We start from the raw sequence: 24343 nt of genomic DNA, 5'->3' as shown, positions 1-24343 counted from the left end.
TGCCGTCATTATTTCATGAGTCACTGGCAGTGAATTACAACTTCCACCGACTTCGCTGCGCAAGCTCAAGCACACTAGCAGCAACGACGGCCCATCCTATACCTTGAGCTTTGTACTCTTGCAATGTATTCTCATAGATTATTGAACGTCATAGGATATGGCTGAGGTACACTCAGGTGGACGCATATAAATCCGATGTTTTCTTCCGTACACCCTGGGGCTATTATGTGCGAACGTGGCGGCCGCTCTTGAGACATACCGACCCGAATTCCAGTTCGAGCCACAATACCCGAATTCCAGTACCATCGCCCTTATAAATGCCCCTTACCCACTCGGCCTCGAGTTGTTCCCCATCCCCGTTGATCCCAGCTCGAGCTTTGGATTGGAACTCCGCTCTCGTAGACTCATAACTTCGACAAAGTACTCGAGGCTTTGAACAACTTTGAATCATGTCGACCACAACGAAGCCTATCTTCGATGCCATGTACGTTCCTTTCTTGCTTTTGCTTATCCTGGCCGTATCTTGGGCTCATCTGGGAATACTGGAACGACGATGCCAGACTTTTCGATATGGACGGGACTCTCATTGATTCGACGGCCGGAGTCATAGGGGCCTGGAATCTGTTCAAGGAGAAGTATCCTGGGTTGGACGTCGAGCAGATCCTCAGCTGTGAGTCATTTGGCTTCACTTCTCCCTGATCTAAGTCTTACAGCACGTTGGATTCGTAGCTGCGCATGGGGTCCGAACGGTAGAGAACCTTAGGATTCATTGTGGGATTCAGGATCCGGCGGAACAGGAGGTGCGTATGCTCGTCGCTATGAAGACTTTGCTTGGAAATCATGACGGATACGATATGACCAGAGAGAAGCCGAACGGTTCGAACGCGCTATCGTTACTACATCTAATGAGAATGGCCGTGGAGGGATCAAGCTCCTCCCTGGTGCGAAAGATGCCATTGACGCCGTATGTCCTCTCCACCTTTATCAGTATCACCCGACGAGTTCTAATACTCGGGATCTAGCTGACGCCGGGAACATGGACGGTCTGCACCTCTGCCACACGCGCGTATGCGTCCACAGCACTTCCGAGTGTTGGCGTTACGATCCCGGAGACGATTGTCTTTGCGGAGGATGTAAAACAGGGAAAGCCTGCGTACGTCTCCATCATCTCACCTATATCCCACCACCGCTGCGCCACACCACACACCACACCAACAACCCAACCCATAAACCTACTCTATGGTCACGCTCTGCTGCTAACCTTCCCGCTCTTCGCCCATCCAAAACCAACAGACCAGACCCCTACCTCCTCGGTGCCCACCGCCTCTCCAAACCTCCCACCTCCTGCCTCGTAGTCGAAGATGCCCCCGCCGGAGTCCGGTCCGGAAAAGCAGCGGGATGCAAGACCTTGGGACTGTTGACTACGCATGGGAAGAGCGAGATGGAGGCTGCTGGGGCGGATTGGATCGTCGAAGATTTGGCGAGCGTGAAGATGACGGTTGTGAATGGGAAAGTGGAGGTTAGCATTAGGGTTGATTGAAGAGGAATGAGGCATGAGGCCTAAGTCGGCCTCGAACGACGGTCTCAAACTAGACTTTTGTCTGGATAGAATTTTAACGAACTTGTGTAGACTTTGCAAGAATAGAGTTGACAATATAGACACCTACACAGGAATCTGTGTAGCGCTACTCTAAAATTATGAGGGCCCCTGTCTATCTTAACGCTGGTCCTATCTATAAAAGAAGCAACTGTATGTCTTTCGGATTCTCGTCAACGCAACATTCTAACCACGTTATATTTAAATACATGACCTCTCATTTCGCCCTCGAACGCAAGAACCCCATGCACTCACATACATATCACCTTTCCAAAACATCCGCAACCGCCTTCTCGCTCGTCACCCATAGAGCACTGGCCAATGCCTCATCTTTCGCATTCTCGCTAAGTACGTCCTCCGAGACGACTCCATATGGCATCAAGTACTTGCCGGCGTAATCACTCTTCTTCTCCCAGACTTCGAGACTGGCAGCAGCGAAGAGGGGCGTCAAGGAGCCTTGGAGGGGAGTCATAGCACCGTCGAGCATTGCGAGGTTGGTGGGTCCGACGAAGTTGATAGAGCCGGCTATATGGAGAAAGAAGGATAGTGTTGAGTTGCATCGGCGTCAGTACGTCGAATATGCAATGGTAACGAAAAGACTAACGAGTCTTTACGCCACCGGGGTGGAGGGAAATTGCCACGGCTTGGACGCCCTCGGCGTCAAATCGCTTTTGAAGCTCCCTGGTGAATAGGATGTTTGCTAGCTTCGACAGACCTAATGCAAAGGACAAAAGCGAGGACAACATTTGGCATTGACGTCAGCAGAGCAGACGGTTGGCGAGGATGACTCAGACGGACCGTATCTGGCGAGGTTGGAATTGAAGTCTTCCGTTCCTCCGAGTACGGCGTTGAATGACTCAACTGTGTCGATCTTGAACCCGCTTGGCACGAGGGCGTGCGTGGTCGACGCAACCTATTGCGCACGAATCATTCGACATTGATTTCGACCTAATACACTCGAAGGAGGACTTAGGACATACATTGACGATTCGTACGCCAGCGTTAGATGCTGCGGTCTTCTTCAAAAGAGGTAGGAGGTTAGGCTGTGAGTAGAACTCACTTAGAATTTAGATAAAGGTCGTCGACTTGTCGCAGATATAGAATTTTTGGATGGTAGACAGTACTGCAAAGCCAGCACTGGTGTGGTAGAATGCAGTATACATGGACTATAAATACTTCAACAATGCAGCCATAATATACCTGTAGGTTCCTAGCGCTTCACGTAGACCTCAATTGGCCGTCTGAACCCTGTGGAAGAGAAGAATGAACATCCGTTCGCAGAGCAGATGGCAAGTCTGGGGAGACGGGAATGACGTACGCCCTTCGCCGACTTCACCAACCGTCTTCCCCTCGCTAAAACCTATCTGCGTCAGTAACGCCCCGAAAGAATCCGGTCGAAGCTTGAGGTTCTTCGCGTTCTCTTGTAAAATCTAGAAGTGCCAGATGTGTAGCCAATACTGGCGTCAGTGACAGCTCTCGCAACTTGGGATATGGAATAGGACGAAGCAGAGTGGTCCTTATTCGCAACCAAGGAGAACAGAGTAGAATGGGTGAACAAGGGGACAGTAGGCAAATATGAACGCACAGGATCCAACTTCCTCGCCTTCGCATACGACTCCCATCCTTGCGGCTCAAGTACAAACGTCCCTCCTTGCCTCAAAGCGGTGTACACCCTCCGAAAGAATCGCTCAAGGCCTGCGTCGCCGGTATTGAGGTGGATCCATTTCGTTATCGAGAACCTGATGGGGAACGAGGCGCGAGAGTCAACATCGTGAACTGAAAAGCAGTGGGACACGAGAAATAAGAGTTAACATACGCAATGACAACGTCATACCCCTCCGTATCCTCTGGTATAGGCTGAGCAGGCCAGTCCGAATGGCGGAATGAGACATTATGCGGAAACTCGTGGTCTCTAGGGAGAACTACAGCTGGAGCAACGCCGTCACCATTTTCGTTCTCTTCCTTGTCTGTTACACCGGAAGGAGGTATCGGTAAGGGACCGAACATGTGAAGGCATGATGCGGGGAAGTAATCCGCCTGTGGTGTGGAGAGAACTGTGGCGCTAGGGGTGGTTGTTGATTCGGAGTTGAGTTTGCGTTTCTTAGTCTTCCTTCCATTCTCGTTCAATCCAGTAACTTTTGATGAGGTAGTTTGAGACGGAGATAAGGGAGATTGTCTGCTCCAGATGGTTCGACGACGCATCCATGCTTTGCGGACGAGATCACCATCAATGTCAACGCCTATGACGCGCCGTGCGGACCATTTCTGTGCTAGCACATCGCTTTATCAGCTCAAAACTGGAAAGTATCTCGAGCTACGCGTCAAAGACTGCAGACACTGTGCACGCATCTAAGGCTTACCTAGTTCGCATGACACCCAGCCTTCGTTGCAGCCGATGTCGAGAACGCGGGCATTTGTAAAGAGAGATGATGGGAGAAGAGAGAGACGCGTATCGGAGGTCGTGGTGAGTTTATTCTGATACCTGGGTGGATAAAAGTGAAGCAGAACTTGAGGGTCAGAAGACGTCATGAGTAAAGCCTGAGGACAAACCGATGGTAGTTATGGTAGTTCCCGTGGGTAGGGATCGTGGACGACACAGAAGTCATATTGCTATCTGAGCGCGTAAATACAATGACGATTGACCGCTGCTAGAGCACAAATTTCGACCGCTGGGGTACCAGGAAGACTCGGAACAAGGAACGAACGATTGTTTGCTGAGACTGGAAGTGGTTGGAGCCAAGTGCTGGGACTGGTTGGTTTGTTGAACGGAGCCCTGGCGTAGGGTTAGGGTGACGCGTCCTCGGCGTCACCCCGAGCCTCCGACGGAAACCAACAGGGGCCTCCGGGAGAGATAAGATAACAACTGGTCTTTATCCGCTGCATCATGCTCAAGCGCATGCCTCACTTGACGTCGCGCTCGCTATCGTGTATAGCGACGAGAGGTACTGATGCTCCAGTCGCGTCTACGACAATCATCAACCTCCATTGTATGCAGAATGTCGGTACGTCGTCGATTGATCTGGTCTGAGCAAGGAGATATTCTGACTTGCTGAGGGGTCTGATAGCAACAAGTCCGGAGGTTGCACAAGACTCGCTATGAGCCCTTTGCGGCCCATGTTGTCGAAGGGAGACCCACAGTAGAACACCGAGAGGAGTGCGCCCTAGCACATAAATTTATAATCGGAGAATGGCTTACTGACAAAATTTTGAATGAATGTTGTGACATAGGTTCTGCGTGATTAATCCCGCGAATGGCGAAGATCTTTGCACGTCCGTCTGACCCGCGTCTGCTTCCCTTCATACTATCTTGAATCAGCAACTCACGTATCTGTTTGTAATCAGAGTGGCTGCAGCAACCGCGTCGGACGTAGACCTCACCATAAATCATGCCCACGCTGTGTTCACTTCAGGTACCTGGTCTCGTGCGACACCTTTGCACAGGTCGCAGGTGCTCACGAAACTGGCAAGAGCATTGGAGACTAGGGTCCCGGAGTTTGCAGAGATAGAGATGAAGCAGACAGGCAGAGCGATTAGGGAGATGAGGGCTCAGCTGGGCAGGTTGGGAGAATGGCTGTCAGTTCGTCCCTTGTCCCGTCCTCGATCCGAAGAGAACGACTGAGGATTTGGGTACTGTGCGGCCAGGGATTATTATGCGGCGTTGCTTCGAACACAGGAATCTTTCGTGGCGCCGACGCAGGGACAACTTCTGAATTATGTGCAGAGGGTCCCATTAGGTGTCGTCGCACAAATCACAGTACGTATCCTCACATCTCTCTCCCAATCACGTGCGATATTCTCTGCTCTCCTTTGTTCGACTGATAGTATATGTCCGCTAACAAATTCTTTATTAGCCTTTCAATCACCCACTTCTAATCGCCATAAAGAAGATCGCGCCTGCATTGGCAGCGGGGAACAGCGTAGTCGTGAAGCCATCTGAGGTATGTACCGACTTCATTCCACGTCCGAACTTCTCCCCATCCCTCTCTTCCCCTCGCTCCCTCCATACCGCATATTGTCTCGTGGTCATATAGACTCATACTTGATCCAATTATTTCTCCTCAGTTAGCTCCTATATCAGTACTTGAATTTGCCGAGATGGCGGTCGAAGCAGGAGGTTCGTGTCATCTATTTCTCTCTTTTTTTTTTATTTATTTTTACACACAGTACTAGTATTGCACCCTAAGCAGTGCGAGCCAACTTTTCACCTGTGCTAATGTCGGGATTTATCTTCATAACCATAGTTCCACTTGGCGTGCTCTCCGTCTTACCAGGTTATGGGCCAACAACCGGCGCTGAGATCGTCTCGCATCCGCTAGTGCGGAAGGTTGATATAACGGTAATGATATATCCTTGTTGCCTTCATCCATTCCTTCGATTGTTTCAACCACTGACTGTGTTTTGTGGCGGTGGCGCAGGCTGGGACGACCACGGGGCGCGCGATCGGGTCAGTCGTAGGTCGTAATCTGGCTGCTTATACGGCTGAACTGGGTGGGAAGGTATATCTTTCCGCACTGTTACCATAAAAGCCACTCACGGTCATTTGGATAATCTTGTTAACAGGCCCCCATAGTCATTTTCGACAACGCAGACGTTCCCTCTGCGATCAATGGAGCCGCCTTCGCTTGCTTCGTCGCGTCAGGACAGACATGCGTCTCAGGAACGAGGGTGATCGTGCAGAGTGGGGTCTATGAAGAGTTTATGAAAGGGTTCTTGATGAAGGTAGAGAGTATCAGGAGACGGATGGGCGATCGTGGGTATTCCCTCGTTTCATCTTCCTAATGTTGCGCTTCACATGTTCATCACCCTGTGCATATTTTACTGACAACACTTTCCTGATGTGCACGTCAACACAGCTTCTAACCCCAGCTCCACTATGGGAACCGTCATCTCGCCTCTTCACCTCTCCCGGATCCATAAAATGGTTTCTTCTCGCTCTTCATCCACTAAGCTCCTCGCCGGTGGGGAGCCAATGACTGGAGCATCAGATCTGGACGGGTTTGAGTTCTCGAGGGGGTGTTTTTATCCGCCTACGGTTCTTGAGAATGTTGGGACTGAGGATGAACTGTGGAAGGAGGAAGTATTTGGGCCTGTTGTTGTTGTGAAGAAGTTTGAGGTATGTAAACCTCTCGATTGTGACTACCCCCCGTTCACTTCCCTGCTGTATCGCTCTGTAAGTATGACCGTTGAGAATTATTTGTCGACATGTAGACAGAAGCGGAAGGTGTTAGGCTAGCCAACGACTCCAAATACGGACTCGGTGCCGGTATATGGACGACAGACCTTTCGAGGGCCCATAGGGTCTCTGGGATGCTCGAGAGCGGACTGGTATGGGTGAATACGCATCACAGAAACGATCCTAGCTCGCCTTGGTCAGTGATCACTCACCGTGTTTGTAGTACTCACGTCTGACAGGTATTGACTTCATTGATACACCAATAGGGGCGGGATGAAGGAGAGCGGGATAGGGAGAGAGAACGGAGTCGAGGCGCTGCATGCTTGTACGTCATGGTCGCTATCTCTGCCTCTACCGGTGTGCTCACGACGCTCTAAATCTGATGTCATGGTGAACCTGGCCGTGATGTAGATTCGCAAAGTAAATCGACGATCGTCAACATAGCGCCACCCGAGGAGAGTCGCGTGAAGGACGATTGGTTCGCGGAGAGTGCAGAGGGGAAGAGGTATGGTTAAGCCAGCGGCCAACGGATATGGTCTGATCTTTTGAAGTCTCGGTATTGGTATCCTGCGTCGATGTTTTAGTATAGTCACTGCTGGAGATGTTGGTGTAAGGTCGACTTTCTGCGCAGTGGTGGTCACCCCGACTTCGTCCATGAAGCGCAGAAGACAAGAATTTTACCTTTGCGGTGGTATATATGCGTAAATGAAGGCAGATAGATACATGTGTACAATTCCGTGTGATCTCTCATATGAAGAGGTGTGGCGTGTGTCACCAAGAAGTAATTCAAACTCAGCCTTTTCGTGCCGGCATTTTCCGCACACTTATTCCAAAAAATCATGTTGAGCTTTCGCTGCCACGTCTATGAACTCTTACTTCGCCTACAGGAACTCGTTCTGTGTCTGATGATAGATAATGCGGTCCAAGTTCATGCCCCATAGCATTCACGAAATATTCAGTACCAAGCATGGATACATTTTTCTCACCTTACTCCGGTACAACGGGACTTCGGAGCGGTACTGCCTATCATCGGTGTTTTCCTACGGTACCTTGAGCGAAGACTTATATTGAGAGCGCTCACCACTTCACCTAACTCACGAACCATGACTGAGAAGGTTGACTCAGTTATTGTGGGGGGAGGACCTGTGGTGAGTCGGCTGTCATTTCGATTCCCGCCCCTCAGTTTTCTTGACACTTCTGTCTGCCTTCATAGGGCTTGTTGATCGCGTAACAGTTGACTAGATTTGGATTCAACCCATATATTGTTGGCGAGTTCATTATCTGTGGCTCGTCGTCTACTTGACTCATAAGTAGAGCTGGAATGGATCAGACCAGGATAATAAGCCATTGATGCCAGTATACGGACGCGCGTGTACCTTGTGGCCCAGGACCCTCGAGATTCTTGATCAACTTGAACTCCTTGATGCTCTTCTTGAATTGGGGGTCATTTCGAAGACGGGCATGAACTTTCGGGAGTAAGTCACATCCTGTCTATCAAACTTACCCTAGACACTACTTATGTCCGAATGATCTTTGCGGTTAGTGGCAAGCTGGCTCCTGGTGGATTAGTATTTGGGTATCGAATGGATAAGCATGGTGACACCGTGTTCAAGTTCGCGTGAGCTTTCCCTCTGCACTCGCTCTTCCAGCGTGTCGCCTCACCTATCTGTAAGGTAGCTTGCATCTACGTCAACGCCTTATTGAACAAGCATTTGAGGCAGCCCTTCACGAAAGGGACGTTTGCGTCCACTTCCGACATAGATTGGACAACTACGCCGTTAACGGGGACAAGGACGATGCCTATCCTGTCCACTGTCTTATCCGAGACTTGAAAACTAAGTCAACTTATGAGGTACATGGGTACGTCTCTTCCTTCTCCGATTGTGGACCGCTTGATCAATATATTCTCAGCAAATACATCATCGGAGCTGATGGCGGACGTTCCGTTGTTCGCTCCCTCGCTGGGATTGACTTTCCTGGAACCCGGACCACATCGAAATGGATAAGAATGGATGTACGAATCTCTACCTCTTTCGCCCTCACGAGACCATGACTGGACTAACATTCTTCAGGCCGTCATCGAGACAGACATGCCCAATCCGCGCGCTCTCAACTCTGTCCAGAGTGCGCATCATGGTCTAGTCTTGTGGTGTCCAATCGATGGCGGCCGAACGCGTCTCGGCTTCGTCTTCAATCCTGAGCTGCAAGCGAAGTATGGGCCTGATGGAGTTACTCAGGAAGTAGCGATGGAAGTTCGTACTTCTCATCCTCCGTCTCAGCGACGTATTCACCCTTTATTAGGAAGCTAAGAAAGCTCTACATCCGTTTTCTATAAACTTCGTCACGGTTGATTGGTTCACGCTCTACGTGCAACGTTTTCACTGTCCCTCAGAATCGGCTCTTTTCACTGACACTTGTACATTCAGGGAATTGGCCAACGCATCGCATCTACTTTCTATAATGCATCCAAGCGGGTTCTTCTCGCCGGTGATGCGTGCCACACCCACTCTTCCGGCTCCGCACAAGGCCTTAACACCGGAACACACGACGCAGTCAATATAGGGTGGAAGCTTGCGATGACCTTGAAAGGGCTTGCAAAAGACGATGTTTTGTTGCGCTCGTATGATGAAGAGCGTCGTGCGAGTGTTCAGCAGGTCATTGATAACGATGCAATTATCGCCACGCTGATTTCGGGGAATTATCCGGATAAGTTCAAGGGAAGGACAGAAAGCCCGAGGTATGTACTCCATTCTGAGCTCTATCTCAGAGAGTGTAGGAGTTGATATTCCTTACAGAGATCTTCTGACAGAATGGTTCGACAAGGCTAGCACGCAAGAGTTCACGCTTGGTTGGTAAACTCACCGATATTTGGATGACATTTGTGCTTACCATGTATACGGCAGGTCTCGGGATCTCCTATGGTATCTATTCTGGATGTAAAGACGCAGAAGGCATACTCACGCACATCTTCTAGCATCAACGAATCTGGTCAATAACGGCCGAGACGACCGCCCACTCGCAACCATCCCAATTGGGGCTCGCGGACCAGACGCCTACGTCTCTCGAGTAGGAACTGGCGAGCGTCTCCGCCTCCAACGACTCCTCCTGAACACCGGGGTTTTCCACGTCATTATCTTTGCGGGTTCACCTTCGCATACTTTACCTCAACTCCAGTCCCTCCGTGCCACGCTAGACGGTCCCAACAACTTTACCCTCCGCTTTCCCCGAAACATCTACAAGTTGACTACTATAATCGCCGGCGAAGGAATCGGAGCGCAGGAAGCCATGTTAGGTGTCAGGCCGTTTGGACGTGCGTATTTTGATGTGCTGAGGGAGGCACATGAGGTTTATGGAGTTGATGTGTGGCGTGGTGCCATTGTGGTGTTTAGGCCGGATGGGTATGTTGGGATGATCGTGCCTCTCGAAGCGTCAGATGAACTGGCTATTTATTTTGGCAAGTTCTTGAAAATGGGTGATGCTTAGACGTCACAGTGCATAATTTCTGGTCACTCGGGTCAAAACCGTCTTTCCTCAACAAAAATTTGTAGTATCCCCGAATTGTACATACTGTAGAATTCCGACCTGAGGTTCAACGTTCATCAGTGGCGGGAGAACTTCTCCTTCCAAATCCAGCCTGTTCCCCCTCTGAAGTTCGTTCAGCTCGGGGGACAGGTGCCAATTACTTTTTTTGGTATGTTTTTTGTCGAGTTCTGCGAAACATAGAAAAATATCACAACATATGGGGAGGGGACGGTGGACAGTCCCCCCGAATAGGTTCAGTTCGGCGGTCCCAGTGGACCGGGGGACGAACTTTAGGTCGAAATTTTACAGTATATATATACGTGGAGCAGGATTCACAATATAGTAGACCGCAGAGCAGATCGGATACCATGATAATTGACGTTCGTCGCGGGGAGTAAGGGACCACACTTGGACCACACGAAAACTCCCTTTTGTAACTCCGGTCCGGAACATGCCGTAGGAGACTCTCGAACAACAATCAATTCGGTACTACTTACATCCTTCACATCTACCCTCTTACATTCCCCACTTTTACGCGCCATGCCGGAGGAGGAAGGCATCAGGCTTCAATATACTCGCCGTCGTTACGATCCTAGCCAGCGTGGCGCCTTCGAGATCTGGTGGGTGGGCCATCAACCATGGTTAGAACAGTCAGGCTACGCCCTTCGTCCTCGGTTCAGGAAGGACTGGCAACCGTCGTGGAAGGGGCAGAACAAGCAGTCTTCCAAGCTCTTCGAAGATGGTCAACAGAATCATGTGAGTAATATCACCGTTGTTCTACGTTATGCCAAGTTGACTACCTTGGTAGACCGCCTCTCTCATCGACGCTACGCGACTAACAGACGGCTCGATGGTGTTTCTGAAGCACCATAAAGCTAATGTCAGTCCTGCAGAGGTGGACATCGGACGATTATTCTCGTCGGAGCCACTTGCTTCGGATCCGCGTAATCACTGCGTACCCTTCATCGACGTCCTCCCTGTTCCCGAGGAAGAGGGTGAACACGTAATAGTCACACCTTTGCTCCGGCCTTGGAATAGCCCATCCCTGGAGACCTATGGAGAGGCTGTTGCGTTTCTCTCTCAAATCTTTGAGGTGTGTCTCCTCCGTCACATGAATGTTGATCTCCATTCGTCATCATGAATGTACAAGGCAGGGCATCCAGTTCATGCATGAACACCACGTCGCTCATCGGTATGGACACTTTCATATTTTCTTCGCTCTTCCTCTTATCACTCTTTTACTTAGTGATTGCACCTGTGACAATATCATGATGGACGCGTCCTCGATGTATCCCCAAGGGTTTCATCCTGCCCAAATGGATCGTAGCAAAGATTGGAAAGGCAAAGCGAAACACCTCACTCGAACACAAGCTCCTCCAAGGTATCTTCTGATCGACTTTGGACATGCACGACGCTACGATCCCAAGGACGGTCCGCCACTGGAGTTGCCCTTGCGCGATGGCGACAAGAGCGCCCCCGAGCATAGCGAGGCGAACTACAACACACCCTGTGATCCATTCCCTACAGATATTTATTACCTCGGAAATTTCATGCGCAAGGAGCTCGTCCAAGTGCGTATCGTTCCTCCATATCTTTTATCTCCATTCAAACTTTGACCGTATACTTCGCAGCGCTCCCGTGGGTTCGAGTTCTTACATCCTCTCGTCCAAGACATGGTCAAGACCGAGCCTTCCGAGCGTCCCAAGATGGATGAAGTTGTTGTTCGCTTCAAGAAGATCGTGGACTCGCTGAGCTGGTGGAAGCTTCGTTCGCGCATAGTTGGGAAGAAGCATTTCTCTGTTTTCACTTTCTTCAGGTTCTGGCCGTATTTCTTCCGAACCGCAGGATACGTTGTCACTCGCAAACCTGCTATACCTTCTTGATACCCCCTCACACATCCCTTTATCTTCCCTAAATACTCTTCTGCTCTGCCATCGCTGTTCTACTATTGTTGTCGTTCTTTACGCTTGCTTATTATATGCTGTCTGTGTCTTCAATGCGATCCGCTGATCATGCCGGTGCTCGTGTGCATTGCGTGGGCACCCCGCCGCCAAACGCACCCACTATCTGGCTTCGATGATACAGGCATTGTTGAAAAACTTGACTTTGGTGCCCGGAAGCAAATTCAAGTTCTCACTCCGCGGCGATATCGCGCCCCAAACCGGGGGATCTCGTCAGTGAACTAACCCGTGAGAAGATATTGATTTACGTAACCAAACCGCCCGCGCCTCATTCGCTGTTCTTCAGATGCGGCGGGAGTGTAATTCGACGCATCACTTCAGCATCTATCCTAACGGTCGCCGTCGACAGAGAACCACTAGGCTTGTTTTTTTTCAACTTGCAATGTCGCAAGAGAGCTTGACCATGGAAGAAGAACATCGCCGTTGGTTGAAGAATCCCGGTATTCTGTCGCGACACGAGCGAGTATGGAGGAGTAGGCAGAAGTGGTTGGAGGAGCGCGGCTACATGCTACGCTCCCGTTACAAGCCAGATTGGGTACCATCCTGGACAGGAACAAAGAAATGGTTTGACGATTGTGCAGATGGGCAAGGCAACCCAGTACGTTTGGACTACACTTTCCACTTCCTCTCGTGCTCACAGCTCCAAGACTGGTCTTAGAGTCATTGACGCTATCCGTGTATCGGACGGTTCCTTTGTGATGCTTAAACGTGTCAAGGCTGATAATATCTCTGAACTGGACATTATGCGCTCCCTTTCATCTGAGCCTCTGGCCTCCGATCCGCGCAACAATTGTAATCCTCTCCTCGATGTTCTGTCACTCCCAGACCCGCAGGACGGTGTTCTTGTGGTAACGCTCATGCTAAGACCATTCGATAATCCTCGCTTTGAAACCTTTGGAGAAGCCGTCGCGTTCTTCTCCCAAATCTTCGTCGTACGTCCCGCCTCCTTGCACACAGTTCCTAAGATTGTTTTCATCGTGTATCGCTAGGGCTTACAATTTCTACATGAATATCACATTGCACATCGGTAGGTGACTCATACTGCACTTTTGTCATACTGACGACACCATTTTTTAGCGATTGCACGTCCGGTAACATCATGATGGAGCCCACCATGTTTCCGAAGCCGTACCACCCTATCAGGATCGAGCGCAGACGAGACTGGAAAAGCTGCGCCTCCTGCTATACTCGTACTGAGTGTCCACCGCGATACTTATTCATCGACCTTGGTCTCTCTACTCATTACCCTTCCGGTGATGGACCACACTTCGAGACTCCCCTTAGGGGCGGTGACAAGTGACAAAACGGCGCCCGAACACACTGGATTGAACTACATGATTCCGTGCGATCCGTTTGCCACCGACATATATTATCTTGGAAACTTGATCCGTGAGACCTTTATTCAGGTACGCTCCCAATTTCGCCAGTCGTGGTCGCGACTGGTTCATGTATTGCCTACCTTGCATAGAAATGTTTCAGCTTCGATTTCATAGAGCCCCTCATTGCCGACATGGTGCAGGAAGGACCGTCGAAACGTCCGAAAATTGACGAAGTTGTTCATGGGTTTGGGCTCATTCGGAAGGAGCTCAACTCTTCAAAGCTGCGCTCTCGCATTCGAAGACGAAACGAGGTCTCTCCCGTTCGTTTTTGGAGGGCATGCGTTCACATATATCACAGTACACTATATTTTTCCACACGCACACCCGCTGTCCCCGATGTATGATATCCTCGTCTCGTATCCACTCCTTTCACTTTCCTGCTTTGCTCTCCTTTATGTATTCTTAGCTGCAGCTTGCTCTGAAATTGCACACTGTTGTTGTCTCACCATGTCATCGCGTTTTCATCAGCCAACAATGAGCTCTTAAGGATATCTTTTAAACTCCAGTCGAGTCTGACTGGTCGACCATATCTTGTCTAGGATCTCCAACAATGTCATAATATTTCGATCAAAGCGTGTAAATTATCGTGAAAATTGTGAGCAAAAGAAGCCCATGGGAAAGAATGGCGTATACACCGGTCTCGGGCGCATTAGCGAGGCATGTTAGAAAGTCGCATTGAGACGCCAGGAGCGGATCCATCGTCGTCAATACTGCTGGATGCAGGTGAAGAGGGAATATCCTGAGTATCGTTGTCTACTGAAAGAAACGATATACTGTCAGTGCGAGATGCTGAATACAATGAGCGTGAACACATACCACGGACGGGAGGATGATCATCGTAGTAAACAAGGCTCGCATCATGATCGACATCAGCATCCTCTGGAATCAGGAAACGGATGATCTTTTTCCTATCAGGCGAGACGAGCGTCCAAGTTGGGGCTTAAGTCATAAATCAGGTAAATTGAAGCGAAGCGATGGGTGATATTATACCTTCAGTGTCCTCGGTTGCCTCACGTACAGGAAGAACGGGCCAGCGTGAAGGGTCTTTGAAAGGATCGTTCGTCTCGGCCGTCGGAGTTACTGATGGAACGGATGATCCTGCTGTAGATGTTACCGTTGGAACCGATGTCGGTGTTAACGTTGAACTAGATTCTGATGCTGACGAGAGGACAATGGATTAAGAAAGGTGTATATTTTATAGTTTCAGTGCGGCGTACCTGGGCGTATATTGGGATCTTCAACTCGAGCTTTCTCGGAGAGTTTCTACAGATGAAGAAGTATCAGGCATTATACAATGATAAATAGAAGCCTTAAGACCTACCCTGACCAGCCTAAACGCAGCCCTGTTGTGATCCTTTGCCGCGCGAGATGCGCGCCAACGGGTCCATGGCCATGGCTTGCTACTTCCATCCTCGTCAAGATTGTTACGTCTCTCCAACGCAACCTCCCCTCTGCACAAGTGCAGGCGCGATGAGTTAGAACTAATGCGGGAAACCGTAACCAGTGATGCTGTACGCACTTCGCAAGGTCTCGTCTGATAGCTACAACCTCCGCGGCACTCATTTTAGAGGCATATGCCTCGTAGAGCGATACACCCTTGGTCCTGTAGTCTGCAGCACTATTTGACAGACCAGCGGATGTGTGTTTCTCAAAGTAATTCCCCCCAGAGTTGCCAGCAACTCCTCCAATGACGCTCCCGAGAGCGTTTTGGAGAGTACCCACTGTAAAAGCGCCTGCCATGAAGGAAGAAAAAAATAGGAGACGATGAGGGCAAGGAGAGGAGGGAGGTTGTTTGGTGGGAGGAAGAATGCGGATCAACATCAATATACCCGTCCTTATAAAGTTCAGGACTTACCTGAGAATGAATAAGCGCACACAACGATAGCCAGAACGAGGTTGACAACGACATTCCCTCCGTGCACCGTGGAAGAGTTTCGACACGAATTGGTGCAGGTACATCTCAAGCTGTAGGTCCAAGTGGACCCCGGTTTATTGTTACGTCTCTGTAGCGGGCTCGGCATTGAACAAAATACGGGACCCATGCACGTCCACAAAACAAATCGGACGTCCCAAGAAGGAACCTTCAAGAGCCTAGCTGTGCATGTACATAATGTACTTCCATGCGCATCAGACGCACGTCCGATCAAAGCTGCCAGTTGAACGGAGACCCTTCGCAACGAGCTCGCTATTCCCTCAAAGGAACAAAGACAGCTCCCAGTGATTGAATCACGACAGCTTGAGGAAGCCACCAAGAACAAGCCACCAAGAACAAGGGAAGGCGGAGATGTCGATTTGAGGGGCGGTCCAAATGTTGGAGTTGGTAACAACGGCACTGACAAAAGCCTGGGAACGCTCAGGGTCCCGCGCTTACGTAACTCCGCGAGCGTCCCAAAAACCAAACACAGGATCAACGAACCTTTCGCGACTTGGGGTTTTGCAGAACAAATTGCTTTCCTCCGTCCTTGCTACGTTTCAAGTCTCCTGTCGCGCGCGCAATGTTGGATGAGGAGGGCCTCAGCCTAGAAGAGTACACCCGCCGTTTTCGCGAAAACCCTGGCCAGCGCGATGCTTTGGAGACGTGGTGGGCGAACCATCAAACATGGTTAGAGCAATCAGGGTATGCCCTTCGCCCTCGGTACAGAAAGGACTGGGAACCATCGTGGAAAGGGCAGAGCAAGCGATCTTATGAGACCTTTGAAGATGGTCACATGAATCCGGTGAGTCAGAGCAGGTTAATCTCCTAATAACGTCGACCTGAACACTCTGCAGTCTCCAGGTCTTCTTGACGCTACGAGACTGAAAGACGGTTTGACCGTGTCACTGAAGCGTCTGGAGGCCGATATCAGTCCTTCGGAAGTCGAAGTCGGGCAATTATTTTCGTCCGAACCGCTGGCTTCAGATCCTCGCAACCATTGTGTGCCCTTCCTCGATGTTCTTCCAGTACTTGACGAAGAGGGTGAGCGCATCATAGTGACACCTTTCCTTCGGGCTTGGGACAATCCTGCTCTCGAGACATACGGAGAGGCCGTTGCATTTCTCAGCCAAGTCTTTGAGGTGCGGCTTCCCTGTCATATTCCATCTTGATCGTTCATCTTTATGATCGTTCAATGCAGGGTATCCAATTTATGCACGAACATCACGTCTCCCATCGGTACGAATATTTTTATATTGTTCACGCTATTGCTAATGGCTATTTTATCAGTGATTGCACAGCTAATAACATCATGATGGACCCATCTTCAATGTATCCAGAAGGCTTTCACCCTGTCCATACGGATCGTAGGAAAGACTGGAAAGGCAAGGCGAGACACCTCACTCGAACACAAGCTCCTCCCAGATATCTCCTGATCGACTTTGGGCATGCTCGGCGCTACGATCCCAAGGACGGACCACCATTGGAGCTGCCCTTGCGTGGTGGCGACAAGAGCGCCCCCGAGCATAGCGAGGCGAACTACAACACACCCTGTGATCCATTTCCTACCGATGTTTATTACCTCGGAAATTTCATGCGGGAGGAGCTCATTCAAGTGTGTATCATTTCTCCGTATCTTTTATCTCGGTTCAAGATCTGACCGTGTACTTTGCAGCGCTATCGTGGGTTCGAGTTCTTACGTCCTCTCGTCCAAGACATGGTCAAGACCGAGCCTTCCGAGCGTCCCAAGATGGACGAGGTTGTTGTTCGTTTCAAGAAAATTGTGGACTCGCTGAGCTGGTGGAAGCTTCGTTCGCGTATAGTTGGGAAGAAGGATTTCTTTGTTCTCACTTTCTTCAGGTTCTGGCCCTATCTCTTCCGAACTGCAGGATACGTTGCCACTCGCAAACCCGTTATCCCGTCTTAATACCCTTGACACGCAGACTGTCCTATACCAACAATCCCGCTACACTCGTTTATTTCCCCAAATGTTCTTCCATTGCTCTGTCACTGCTTGCTAGTGTTGTTGTCGTTCGTTACGCTTTCTTACATGTTTTCGGCATTGGTTGTATTTAGTAGCCACTTTCATATTATCCTATATGTGCTCTTCATGAACAGGTTGCATCCACGACGCTATAGGTCTTCCTTGGAGGGATCAATTAGCACACAGAGCAACATAACCAATAAAAAGCACAAAATCGGGTAGGAATCAGCGAAACAGAACAATACTCCTAGCGGGAAGCAACGCATCCCGCAGGACAGCTAAAGAACAAACAACGATGATCATGGGAGACATATAGCTGGTTTCCGAGTCAAGATGTATCGTAGAGTGCGAAAAATATGGACAAAATGATTGAACGCACGAGTGATCCAGTGTTCGTCCCTCCAGATGATCCGCGAGCGAAGCTTCCAGTTGCTGAGGGATGCGCGTATGTCTCGAAAGCGCACCACGACATCGCTAGCTGGGGGCCGCTTCGCAGGATCTTCTTGCACCATGTCCGACAGCAGCGATTCCATGAAGTCAAATCCATAACATTCCTGAAAATAGTCAAGGGCTGAGAGAGAGAGAGAGGAATATACATGAGAGTTCGGGAGAGAACATACGGCCGAAAATTTTCTGCGAATCAAGTTGCCGAGATAATAAACGTCCGTCGGGAAGGGATTGCAAGGGACGTCATAGTTCCTATGCTCGGGAGCAGTCCTATCACCACCATGCACTGGCTTCCGCAAAGGAGGCTGCTCCTCAGGCATATATCGATGCGAAAGTCCATAGTCGATGAAGTAGTACCGGGGACGGCTCAACGTTCGAGTGGTATACAGCGCGGCCCCTTTCCAATCTCTACACCGGTCAATCTGACGTGGATGGAACGATTTGGGATAGAGATGTGTGGGGTCAATCATGACATTTTCTGCTGTGCAATCTCTGCAACAGGTCAGGTCTACTAGGTGGGATGATCAATGAAATCGCCGCCTACCCGTGAACAACTCGATGCTCGTGCATGAATTGTAACCCCTACGGATTTCATGAAAACTATAATCTATCTCAATCCACGGGAAAGTACCAACCTCGAATAATTGCACGAAGAATGCAACCGCTTCCCCGAACGTTTGGAACTTCGGGTCGTAAAATGGCCTCAACAACGGCATGACCATGATTGATTTTCCGTTGGGACAATGCAGCTCCTCAATTATTGAGACACAATGGTTCCGAGGATCAGTGCGCAGGGCCTCAGAACTAAGAAATTGACCGATTTGAAGCTCGTCTGCAACGCCGGAACCTCCTCGTTCCATACGCTTCAGATAGACGAACGATCCATCGGAGACTCGTTGAGCATCCATAAGAAGCCCTTGCTGCGTGCCATCAGCGAATTTCGAGAGGGAATTGATTATGAGCTCACCGATAAGTACTGTCCATCCTCGTAGTCGTCAAACCAGACTATTCTCTTCTCCTTCTTGCCCTCCCATGAAGGAGCCCAGCCGGGCTGATAACGAGGACGAAGGATATAGCCGCACTGCTCTAGCCAAGGTCTGTAATGGATCCACCAGCGTTCCGCCTGAGTAAGTGCCCCAGGAACATAATTGTCGAGATCCTCAGGCTGCTCGACGAACGATTCAGACATGCGGACTCCCAATAGAGCTGACTGATGGAGTCGAGTGCAAGTCGAAGATGGCTTGAGAGCCCGGAGTCACGGAGCCAGAAACTGCCATAAACACGTGTCTAGTACGCCACAGGCCGGTTACCCGGGCCCCAGCTTTCCTTCATCCTCCGCGACCTCCAATTGACGGAACCTCAAAATAGCCATCGATGAGTGGAACACCGATCGGATCTGAGAAAATAATAAGTTATGCATGTTAAATTTTCCACTACTTCAAAGCACTGGACGCACTAGGTACTAGAACAATATCTCCTAAGGTATTCCGTTGAATAAGAGAAAGAGCGACAGTCAGGGAGAAACATCCCCGAACACAGAAAGATTGTAAAGCAAAAAGCGACAACAAACAAGCGAAGGCACATGAAGGCGTGGATGGCCACAGATAGGTACAGGTCTATTGCACATGAGCGAAGGTGTGCGCCAGACAGGGTGACGGCTATTGCAAATGAACGACGGTGATCCTAAGAAGAAGCGTTTGGATCGTGAAACATAGATATCGTGATATGTACGTAGAACGTGGTACAAATTCGAAGCGGAGGAGCGTCGTGGATATGTATGTAGAATGCGTGGGGCCAACGGCTCGTGACGTCAACGTCGGTATCATCAAGTAAAGGGGATCCGATAGAAGAGCACGCATAGACGATGAGATCAATCTCTAAGGGAGTAGGTAGCGCGAAAGTAGAGGAGGGCAAGGTATCGTAAGACGAATGACATGGAATAGGATAGATTAGAGCGAGGGCACACGGAATATCAGGCAAGCAAGCATATGTAAACGAAGATGAACGGCCGAGGACAAAGGTAGTTGAACTGTGAAAGAGAAGAGCTAGAGTAACAATAAAGCATTGCGGCAAGCAAAACAAAGGTAGACCCGTGAAGAGGGAGAATCATAACAGGTCGTGAAGTATGGCACAAGTAGAAGAGGGCGGAGGCAGAACGGGGATCCGAAAGCAAATAAACAGCGTAGTACATCGACAGAGAACAACCTTCACGTGCCGGACATGGAGGGAAAAAGGGTTTGAGTTTGTGAGATGGGACGTCGGGAGAAGTTACATGAACATGAACTGGATGTAGGCATAAATTGGTTGCTGGATGATAAATGGCCCGGGTGGTGATTGCAGAGGATGGTGAAAAGTTGAGAGCTGCGAAGAAGAAAGTGTTGGACCGGAAGAACGAGCTGGATGGGCTCCGTTTTGACGGTAGCGATAGAGCTTAGTAAGAGCCGCGGTGGAGAAAGTGGCATGGTCGAGAATGAGTAGTGACGCGCCGAGAGCACGCAAGAGACTAATACTCTGTCTCCCTCACAATCCGCACCAGATCGTTCAAGAGCTCCCTCTTCTCCCACTCACTAATGCCTGTCCCAGGACCAGAAGGCGCAGGTGCAGTATCCAGAAGCTTCTTCACCTTGACGAGCAAGCCATCCGATCCGTCGAGTGTGATGAGATCCGCATCGTATCGTCGGACGTCTAATCCACAAAACCAAAGGATCAGCACCATCGTATTGAATAGGACGGATGAAGGACAACACCACTCACACTTCCTGAACGATTCGAATCCACGTTCGCCCAACACTTCCCTAAACCTTCCCGTAACATCCCTCTCCCTCCTCCCTGCTCTCAAATCATCTCTATCTCTCCTTAAAGGTCCAAGACCCCTATTCCTGTCCCTCTCCGGCAACCTCCCCATCTCCCAATCCCGTCTCTCCCTATCACTCATCCCCGCAAGTCTAGGTGACCCAGGCGCTGAACTCGGCGCCGGCGGACGTGGTTTCGTAGGCGTGGGCGATCCACTCCACTCTCTCACCTTGATCTTCGAAGGAGCCCACGTCAATCCAAGCCCTAACTCAATCTCTTTCCTCTCCCCACCTCCGCCTCCGATACCTATCCTCACATCCCTTCCACCACTCCGGGTTCGTGGTCTTACCCGGTTGCCACCGCCACCACCGGAAGGACCAGAACCTGCACCACCAGACCCAAGAGGCGACCTCTCTTTTTCTTTTTGTTGTTGTTTTGCTTTGAGAACCCGCCCCCTTCCTTCACTGACTGCTCCAACCGGGCTGACTCTCCCACTCGTCTTCCCTCCCCCACCTGTACCTGCGCCACCCGGACTGACCCTCCCAACGCCAGTACCACCAATCCCACCCGATGCACTCACCGCACTCTCAAACTCAAAAGGCGGATGCACACCGGCACTGACCCATCCTCCCAACCTCGCTCTCCTGCCCCAGCTTCCTCCACCACCAGCAGTAGCACCGGCCGTAGTACCAGCCGCCGCCGTCACCGTGCTCCCGACGTTCGTACCCGTATGTCCCGTATGTGAAGTCCCGTTCGTCGAATGCGAATGGCCCGAGGCATGCGTAGTCGTCGATGTCGTAGCGCCCGGCGGGATATTATTGTGCACGGCGAATAGAGGTGATTGAGGCGAATGTGGGGCGGAATGTAGATGTGGATGTGGAGGATGAAGGTGGTGTGTCCGTGCGTGGGCCTGAGGATGCGTCTGATTGTGTTGTGGGCGGTGGTACGAAGACGAAGGGCCCGATCCTGCACCATTCACTCCTGGCCCAGGGCGAGGGGACTGATGATGCTTCGACCGACTCGCGCCTCCTTGACTCGCACTCCTGCTCATCTGTATGGGACCAGGTGCGCCCATACCTCTTGACCCCACGGCGCTCCCTCTCTCGTAATCCAAACTACCTCGCCGATGAAGATCAGTAGCGCCACCTTGTCCTTCTTTCGAATGTGTCCTCGTCCGGAGCATGGGCACGCTAACCACCGGTCTTCCATCCTTTTCCTTCTCTTTTTCCTTACCCGTCCCAGGCCTCGAGTCACTCTCCTTTTCTTTTCCCTTCTCCTTCAAATTCGAACTCGAACCAGGTCTACTCCGACTCTTACTCACATTCCTACTCCCCTTGCCACCACGGAACAACCTCCTCGGTCCAAACATTCCCAAAGGCGAGCACCTACCGCTACGCGTCGACCTCGTCTCGCCGTCCGGGTCATGCTCATTCGGATGTTGATGATACGTCACTCCAGCAGGAATCACGGTAGCCGTAGCAGGAGGTGAACGCACGCGTGGGGGTGAAGAATGGGATCGTCCTGGGAGGTGAGAGTCGTCGATGTCATTTGGATCGTGTGCGGTCGAAGGAGGGAATTGGAGTGTGGTGGCGGTGGCAGAACGGGGGAGGGGTGAGATGATGCCAGTGTCGGGGTTGAATGATGGGCCTGCGCGGGTATTGTCGCGTGAGGGTCGTGCGGCTGGACGACACAGAACAGACATTGCAGCGAAAGTCAGTGTCGGCCTGAGATGAAAGAAAGGGAAGGAACGCACGAGAAAATATTCGCTGAGCGAACCACTTCGGACCCGATCCTGATCCTGAGCCTGATCCTGCCTTTTCTTTTCCCTGCCCAGATCCAGACCCAGATCCACTCCTCCCGCCACTCCTCCCCCTCGGACTCTGCGGTGTCGAAATCGCGTAGCCCATCTCGTCCATCTCGCGTTCCTTCTTCGGGGTGGTAGGCATCGAATTCGGCGCCGTCTTAGTGCCGCGTGAACCTCCGAACGAGATCCCGAACAACGTAGGTGGCGGCTTCTTCTTATGTGCGGAGGAGGGTACGGGTGGTGGAAGCATGCGTGGGTCGTACGCGTAAGGATCGTGGTTGTGGCCTCGGACTGCGCCGGTGCCGTTGGCGGTAGCGGGGCGTGAGACCGGAACAGAGACGGGGATAGGGTTCTCGAGCATGGGCGTCGGACTAGGGGTGGTTTCGGTAAGGTAGGGCGATTGATACTGTGGTGGAAGGTCGGGTGAGCTCGAAGGCTGTGGTTGATGTCCGTCGGGATGCCAGTGTCGGTGAGAGGGAGGGGTGGGCATGTCCGGCGGGGTGTGAGCGCGCGCCTGTCTGATCGTTTTCTCCGTCGTGGCGGTCGTCGACGAGATTGGACGAGAGGGAGATCGCGTAGAAGGTTTGGACGGATTAGGTCGGGATAGGGGAGTAGGATTGAGTGTAATGCTGGGTTCAGGTTCTGAGCTGATGGTCGGTGGTTCGTGGGCAGAGGAGAGTGAGGTGCTTGTGTTGGTGCGGGATTGTGAGCGGGATGAAGGGCGCGAGAAGAACTCATATATCTTATGCGATCGCAACGGCGGGACACAGAAGCAACACCCCGAGACACAACAATACGACACAAGAACGTCCAGAAGAGGTAAGATGACTGTGTGAGCGCGAGGAACACAAAGCATAGGTATGCCTAAACGGGACGCACCTTTGCCTTTGCCGAAGACGGAGGTCGAGACTGCTGTAAGTGTTCGTTGTGGCTCTGACTGGTACTGCTTGTGTTCGTCGTCGTCGTTGTCATCTGCTGATCGCGTGCTTCCGTGTTGGTGTCGAGGTTGTCTACGCGGGAATTGAGTTCGTCCTCGCTCGCATCCTCTGAGAAGCCAAGCGCGCGTGGACCGTGCGTCGCCGGCTATAATGATGGTCCACGGGCGTCGTCAAGTCAATATTTAAACCAGTCCGTGGGAGATCTTGTTATACTCCCAAGTCAAAGCGAAGGTGGACGTACCTCGAAGAGCGGAGAGGGATTCCGTCGTGAAGTTGTGGAGGTGGATCTGACGAGCTGGCCAACAAACTTGAAAAAAGGAAGGGGTACAACACGTGTTAGGCACGGCAATGCGAGTCGATGATGTTCATGGATGGCCTCGAGGCCGGGGGGAAGGTATGTATCCAGTTCAGAACCATAACTGGAGACTGACGCACATCTTTCGACAGCCTAAACTTGCCCGACTCAAGCACGCCCAAAGTCACCCTCCTTTCCGTCTTCGTCGGTGTCTTCGTCGGTGTCGGCGACTGCTCTGGTATATCCTTCGTTGACTGGTCGATGACAGAGGCCGCACTGGACGACGGCACTGTTCCGGCGAGAGACGACTGCGAGACGGAGGAGTGGACGGAGGCCACGGCCATTATGGATATAATTATTGATTATCGCCGCTCCGGTCCCTTCTCGTTCTCCTTCTAGACCGATATTTCTGAATTAGCAACTGTACTGATAGTAGATTGGATGTCTGCACTGCCAGCAGGTGGGTATATCAAGCGCAGGGAAAAGGGCAGGCAGCACACGGTCCTCGTGCGAGCCAATGCTGAACAGGCGAGGCTGC

General features: G+C 51.0%; 8 protein-coding genes across 8 annotated transcripts; 5 read left to right on the top strand and 3 right to left on the bottom strand.

Moving 5' to 3' along the window:
* The first annotated feature begins 358 nt into the window (after nt 1-358).
* Nucleotides 359-1677, top strand: STEHIDRAFT_76591 (phosphatase). The gene is made up of 6 exons (XM_007302359.1): nt 359-484; nt 561-670; nt 730-800; nt 863-964; nt 1023-1153; nt 1294-1677. The coding sequence occupies exons 1-6, from the start codon at nt 450-452 to the stop codon at nt 1538-1540; spliced, it is 696 nt and encodes a 231-aa protein (XP_007302421.1). The 5' UTR covers nt 359-449; the 3' UTR covers nt 1541-1677.
* A 1149-nt stretch (nt 1678-2826) lies between these two features.
* STEHIDRAFT_53958 (Bin3-domain-containing protein) lies at nt 2827-4203 on the bottom strand (the record flags this gene model as incomplete). Its single annotated transcript, XM_007302227.1, has 7 exons — nt 2827-3017; nt 3179-3336; nt 3414-3519; nt 3574-3659; nt 3756-3867; nt 3958-4079; nt 4148-4203. The coding sequence occupies 7 exons, from the start codon at nt 4201-4203 to the stop codon at nt 2827-2829; spliced, it is 831 nt and encodes a 276-aa protein (XP_007302289.1).
* Nucleotides 4204-4521: 318 nt separating this feature from the next.
* On the top strand, nt 4522-7470 carry STEHIDRAFT_120170 (aldehyde dehydrogenase). Its single transcript, XM_007302603.1, has 14 exons — nt 4522-4599; nt 4663-4751; nt 4826-4867; nt 4940-5170; nt 5240-5351; nt 5449-5535; nt 5660-5711; nt 5839-5933; nt 6013-6093; nt 6158-6347; nt 6451-6710; nt 6806-6966; nt 7037-7095; nt 7182-7470. Exons 1-14 carry the CDS (start codon nt 4594-4596, stop codon nt 7283-7285), a joined length of 1569 nt encoding a protein of 522 aa, XP_007302665.1. The 5' UTR covers nt 4522-4593; the 3' UTR covers nt 7286-7470.
* A 629-nt stretch (nt 7471-8099) lies between these two features.
* STEHIDRAFT_53821 (uncharacterized protein) lies at nt 8100-10253 on the top strand (the record flags this gene model as incomplete). Its single annotated transcript, XM_007302219.1, has 8 exons — nt 8100-8245; nt 8314-8388; nt 8448-8630; nt 8682-8784; nt 8843-9022; nt 9072-9137; nt 9197-9540; nt 9719-10253. Coding segments are annotated over 8 exons (1632 nt in total), but the record flags the coding sequence as incomplete, so codon positions are not given.
* Nucleotides 10254-10832: 579 nt separating this feature from the next.
* STEHIDRAFT_138450 (uncharacterized protein) lies at nt 10833-13553 on the top strand (the record flags this gene model as incomplete). Its single annotated transcript, XM_007302602.1, has 10 exons — nt 10833-11048; nt 11101-11385; nt 11447-11484; nt 11539-11863; nt 11924-12091; nt 12378-12465; nt 12646-12851; nt 12970-13185; nt 13243-13280; nt 13331-13553. 10 exons carry the CDS (start codon nt 10833-10835, stop codon nt 13551-13553), a joined length of 1803 nt encoding a protein of 600 aa, XP_007302664.1.
* Nucleotides 13554-14281: 728 nt separating this feature from the next.
* Nucleotides 14282-15372, bottom strand: STEHIDRAFT_155293 (uncharacterized protein; the record flags this gene model as incomplete). Its single annotated transcript, XM_007302601.1, has 6 exons — nt 14282-14388; nt 14449-14571; nt 14623-14790; nt 14850-14895; nt 14954-15083; nt 15152-15372. 6 exons carry the CDS (start codon nt 15370-15372, stop codon nt 14282-14284), a joined length of 795 nt encoding a protein of 264 aa, XP_007302663.1.
* A 745-nt stretch (nt 15373-16117) lies between these two features.
* STEHIDRAFT_120160 (uncharacterized protein) lies at nt 16118-19181 on the top strand. Its single transcript, XM_007302600.1, has 10 exons — nt 16118-16349; nt 16402-16686; nt 16746-16783; nt 16835-17159; nt 17220-17685; nt 17908-18082; nt 18149-18467; nt 18520-18557; nt 18611-18895; nt 18943-19181. Exons 1-5 carry the CDS (start codon nt 16128-16130, stop codon nt 17469-17471), a joined length of 1122 nt encoding a protein of 373 aa, XP_007302662.1. The 5' UTR covers nt 16118-16127; the 3' UTR covers nt 17472-17685; nt 17908-18082; nt 18149-18467; nt 18520-18557; nt 18611-18895; nt 18943-19181.
* A 287-nt stretch (nt 19182-19468) lies between these two features.
* On the bottom strand, nt 19469-24310 carry STEHIDRAFT_120159 (uncharacterized protein). The gene is made up of 6 exons (XM_007302599.1): nt 23946-24310; nt 23752-23817; nt 23452-23655; nt 22522-23314; nt 20730-22448; nt 19469-20660 (listed from the first exon to the last, which is right to left on the bottom strand). Exons 1-6 carry the CDS (start codon nt 24147-24149, stop codon nt 20479-20481), a joined length of 3168 nt encoding a protein of 1055 aa, XP_007302661.1. The 5' UTR covers nt 24150-24310; the 3' UTR covers nt 19469-20478.
* Nucleotides 24311-24343: the final 33 nt, after the last annotated feature.

This window comes from Stereum hirsutum (assembly GCF_000264905.1).
Source record: "Stereum hirsutum FP-91666 SS1 unplaced genomic scaffold STEHIscaffold_5, whole genome shotgun sequence".
Lineage (NCBI taxonomy): Eukaryota > Fungi > Basidiomycota > Agaricomycetes > Russulales > Stereaceae > Stereum > Stereum hirsutum.
This window is presented reverse-complemented; position numbering and strand designations above follow the sequence as displayed.

Bases quoted from the DNA above. Each gene is read 5' to 3' on its own strand.
- STEHIDRAFT_120159 (XM_007302599.1), bottom strand. From the start codon at position 24,149: ATGGCCGTGGCCTCCGTCCACTCCTCCGTCTCGCAGTCGTCTCTCGCC. The intron at 23,656-23,751 runs GTACGTCCACCT...CCATCATTATAG, and splicing joins ATCCCTCTCCGCTCTTCGAG to CCGGCGACGCACGGTCCACG. The intron at 23,315-23,451 runs GTGCGTCCCGTT...CGATCGCATAAG, and splicing joins CGTCTTCGGCAAAGGCAAAG to ATATATGAGTTCTTCTCGCG.
- STEHIDRAFT_120170 (XM_007302603.1), top strand. The intron at 4,868-4,939 runs GTCCGTCTGACC...GTTTGTAATCAG, and splicing joins AATGGCGAAGATCTTTGCAC to AGTGGCTGCAGCAACCGCGT. The intron at 7,096-7,181 runs GTACGTCATGGT...GCCGTGATGTAG, and splicing joins AGTCGAGGCGCTGCATGCTT to ATTCGCAAAGTAAATCGACG.
- STEHIDRAFT_76591 (XM_007302359.1), top strand. From the start codon at position 450: ATGTCGACCACAACGAAGCCTATCTTCGATGCCAT. The intron at 965-1,022 runs GTATGTCCTCTC...CTCGGGATCTAG, and splicing joins CGAAAGATGCCATTGACGCC to CTGACGCCGGGAACATGGAC. The intron at 1,154-1,293 runs GTACGTCTCCAT...CAAAACCAACAG, and splicing joins GTAAAACAGGGAAAGCCTGC to ACCAGACCCCTACCTCCTCG.
- STEHIDRAFT_120160 (XM_007302600.1), top strand. From the start codon at position 16,128: ATGTTGGATGAGGAGGGCCTCAGCCTAGAAGAGTACACCCGCCGTTTT. The intron at 16,350-16,401 runs GTGAGTCAGAGC...AACACTCTGCAG, and splicing joins AAGATGGTCACATGAATCCG to TCTCCAGGTCTTCTTGACGC. The intron at 16,784-16,834 runs GTACGAATATTT...CTATTTTATCAG, and splicing joins GAACATCACGTCTCCCATCG to TGATTGCACAGCTAATAACA.